Source organism: Phaenicophaeus curvirostris, chromosome 22, assembly GCF_032191515.1.
Source record: "Phaenicophaeus curvirostris isolate KB17595 chromosome 22, BPBGC_Pcur_1.0, whole genome shotgun sequence".
In the NCBI taxonomy this organism is placed as follows: domain Eukaryota; kingdom Metazoa; phylum Chordata; class Aves; order Cuculiformes; family Cuculidae; genus Phaenicophaeus; species Phaenicophaeus curvirostris.
This window is the reverse complement of record NC_091413.1, coordinates 1,364,619-1,367,752: the sequence shown is the minus strand read 5'-3', so window position 1 is coordinate 1,367,752 and position 3,134 is coordinate 1,364,619. Positions and strand designations below refer to the sequence as shown.

Below are 3,134 nucleotides of genomic sequence, written 5' to 3'. Positions count from 1 at the left end.
AAGCATTGTTTAAAGCTGTCAGGGCTTTTTAAACCAACAAGAGGTAGAAATTATTGTTTTACGTTTGTGATTTTACCAAAAAGTAGTCTTTAAGTAACGAGGACAGGAAAAAGAGCCCAGAATGCCATAATTTGTGCCAAACGTGGTTCTGTCTGTTTAAAAGTATTTTTAGGAGTTTCCTATAAAGGATCAGAAAGTATTCAGTTGAAAAAGTTCTGCTTCTACTGCAGACATTATTCAGAAAAGCAAACTGGTAATTCAGTTAATGCTTAGAGGGAGGTAGAATTGTTCTAATCTTCACCAACTCTTGGAAATGTTTGTAGAGTCGTAGCTCAGCCAGAGGCACATGTGAGAAATGATTGCTGCCATGCGTGTAGTTTGCAATACATGCTTTTCTATTCTGAGTTAAAAAAACAGTCATTACAGGGACACGTTCATGATCCACCACCGGTGGATTGGACTGGGTGAATGGGAGAGTCCTCTGGCTGGAGTCATGGAGAAGCTATGCTGGCTCCCAGGGAGGTGGCTGGGATCAGGTAACTTGCTGGGAAGATGTGTTATTTTAGCATTGTGAGGTAACTGGGTGCAAGCATGTTGGAAACGGCACCTTGTACCCCCCAAGACAAGGATTTGGGGGCAGCTGCCATTCACCAGAATCCCTTTAAGAAAATCAGACCACGTGAACAGCTTCTCGAGCAAGAAACCTGTGGGGAGCTGACTGACCTAACAGGTGCCACAGCTGTTTGTACAGTTAGCGGCTGACGAAACCTGCATGAAAAACATTAAAAACATTAGTAATGAGGATATTATGGTTTATCATCTCCCTTTCCCTTCCCCTTGCTGTTCCCCTTCCTCTTCCTCTTCCCCTCCGCAGAGTTTACAGGTGCGCACACATCTCAGGGGTGTAGTAACTCACAGGCTGCCTTGGAGCCCTGTGGGGTGTAGCGCACCCCCTCTGCTGGGAGATTCTTCCCTCCGAGGTCTTTGAGGTATCTGGGGTTTCTATTCTAAAACTATAAAACTATATAACAAAAATTACTTGCGTTATTTTTGACCTCATTAAAACTGCTTCCTTTAGAAACCCAGCAAAACCCCAAACAAAATCCAAATATAAATCAATGCAAATGCAATTACTGTAACCTACCCTCCTCTGTGCCCGAGGGCCTGAAAAAATCCATTGATTCTCTGCTGTAATTTATCTGGGAGGAACACCCAGTTTCACTTCCAAGTGCTAGCCCGGCATCCAAATGCTCCGCACTGCTGGCTCCCTGGAGGAAGCGGCGCTGCCTGTGCAGCTGCGAGGACTGGCAGCTCGGTGTAACGGGGTCTGTTTGCCCCTGGGGATCGCGAGTGTTGTTGATGCTGCGTGGGTGCCTGGCTCCGCAGCGACAGGGGCCTGCGTGGTGGTTTTGGACATTTTGTGGGCAGCGTAAGGCTGGTCAGGCAACCCGTTCGGTTATTTCTGCTGTTGTGGGATACCCCGGATGTTTGGGGTGAGTCACAAGGATTGCTGTCTTGGGGAAGAATCGCAGTCCAAAAGGGGCATTTTGTCTTTTACTTCCCCATGGAAAATGGGGTAGTTACATCCTGGGACGATGAGAAGATTTGGAGATGCCTGCATGAACAAGAGCTCAAAATGAAATGAGTGAGGCCAGCACTGCTCTGCAGACCCCTCTCGATTGAGAAAAAGTGGCTGAGATGATGTTTGGAAGCTCCCGGGTGCCTGCCCTTTCTGTGGCGCTGCAGGCACTGCCAGTGGGGCTGGAGTCACCACCGTGGTCCCTGTCTCCAACACAGCATCCCCAGGCTGGATTTTGCAGGCAGAGGCGTAACCGGTACCTTGTGAGGCTTCTCTCAGAGACCAGACATTCCTTTGTAAGCACAGCAGAGAGAAGGTGTTGGCTATGAAGGAGCAGCTGGGCTGGGTTGCCTTAGATCCTAGCCCAAAGAGACAGGAAAAGCCTGAAGAAATTAGATGTGATTCTTTTTCTTCCTTTTTCCTGGTGAAAGGGCTCTCAGTGCAGGATGGAAGCTATTCTGAGCTCTTCAAGTGCATTTTGTGTCCGAAATCCCAGGGCCAGGGGTTGGAGGGATGGTTCTCCAGAGCATCGCCAAGTGTCGTGAGCATATCCAGTCCAACATCCTAAGGGACATGCTGCTATTGGGTGTGTCAACTCTTCTCAGAGGTTTGAAGGAGAGGCTGCTGAAGGAGCTCCAGACAGGAATTCCCAACACAGTTCATGTCAAGAGCATCTCACCACAAGGTCAGAAGTACTCCCTGTGGATTGGTGCTTCCATCCTTGCCAGCTAAAAAGCATTTAGGAACCTGTGGGTTACCAGGGAAGGCTGTAATGAGGTTGGACCAGCAGTATTCCTGAGTAAATGCTTTTGAAAACTTCAGGAGGACCATCCAGGAATTTTTTTTTAAGTGCCAATCTGAACAGCTGGAGAGCAGTTAATAAATCAGTATAAAAATAATTGATTTATAGTAAGTGATTTTATAGCTTACTAAAGAAAGGTCCCTTGTGCATTGGGTTGAAGAAAGAGTCCTTGTTCAGAGCATTTGGTGCTATCCAAGATGTTGGTTTTAATTCTAGAAATGTGTTGATCCCTGCTAGGACTGCAAACAGTTTGTCAGACTTTTAAACACTTGAGAACAAGCCACCTCCATCCCATGCCCGAGGGGGCTGGCCTCTTGCCATCCACCATAAACATCCAAAGAGTGGAAAGGAACCTCTGATGGAGAAGTGGAGGGCTCGGGGCTACTGCTGGCCCTTCACCATCGCGTTGGAGAGCTCCTGGAGGAGCTCGGGGAGGACTGAACTTCAAAACTGATTTTTGCTCCTGAAGTGAAAATAAGTTGATCTGGCTGGTAAAGCAGAGCTCTGGGACCTAGAATGTCTCTGGATATGGGATATCTCTGTGGGATTAGTGGCCTTGCCATGGGATTTGTTATGTCCCATCACGTCAGATGTTGCCTCTGCTTGTTCATCTGTGAGATTTCACATATTCTAGCCAAAGCGCTATGAGAAACTACATTTGAGTACCCTTTTATAATGTTAATTAAAATTGGTAAACTAGTTGAAGAGCACTAAGTGAAAGGCATCTAGTTTGGATTTATTATTGGAAGACTC

At 46.9% G+C, this 3,134-nt stretch overlaps 1 protein-coding gene across 1 annotated transcript; it reads left to right on the top strand.

Annotated features, from left to right (window-relative positions):
- Positions 1-1,359: 1,359 nt before the first annotated feature.
- On the top strand, positions 1,360-2,774 carry LOC138729887 (actin-like). Its single transcript, XM_069874478.1, is given in 8 exon segments — positions 1,360-1,480; positions 1,483-1,557; positions 1,560-1,640; positions 1,643-1,769; positions 1,771-1,832; positions 1,835-1,891; positions 1,894-1,988; positions 1,991-2,774. Coding segments are annotated over 8 exon segments (1,020 nt in total). The 3' UTR covers positions 2,393-2,774.
- Positions 2,775-3,134: the final 360 nt, after the last annotated feature.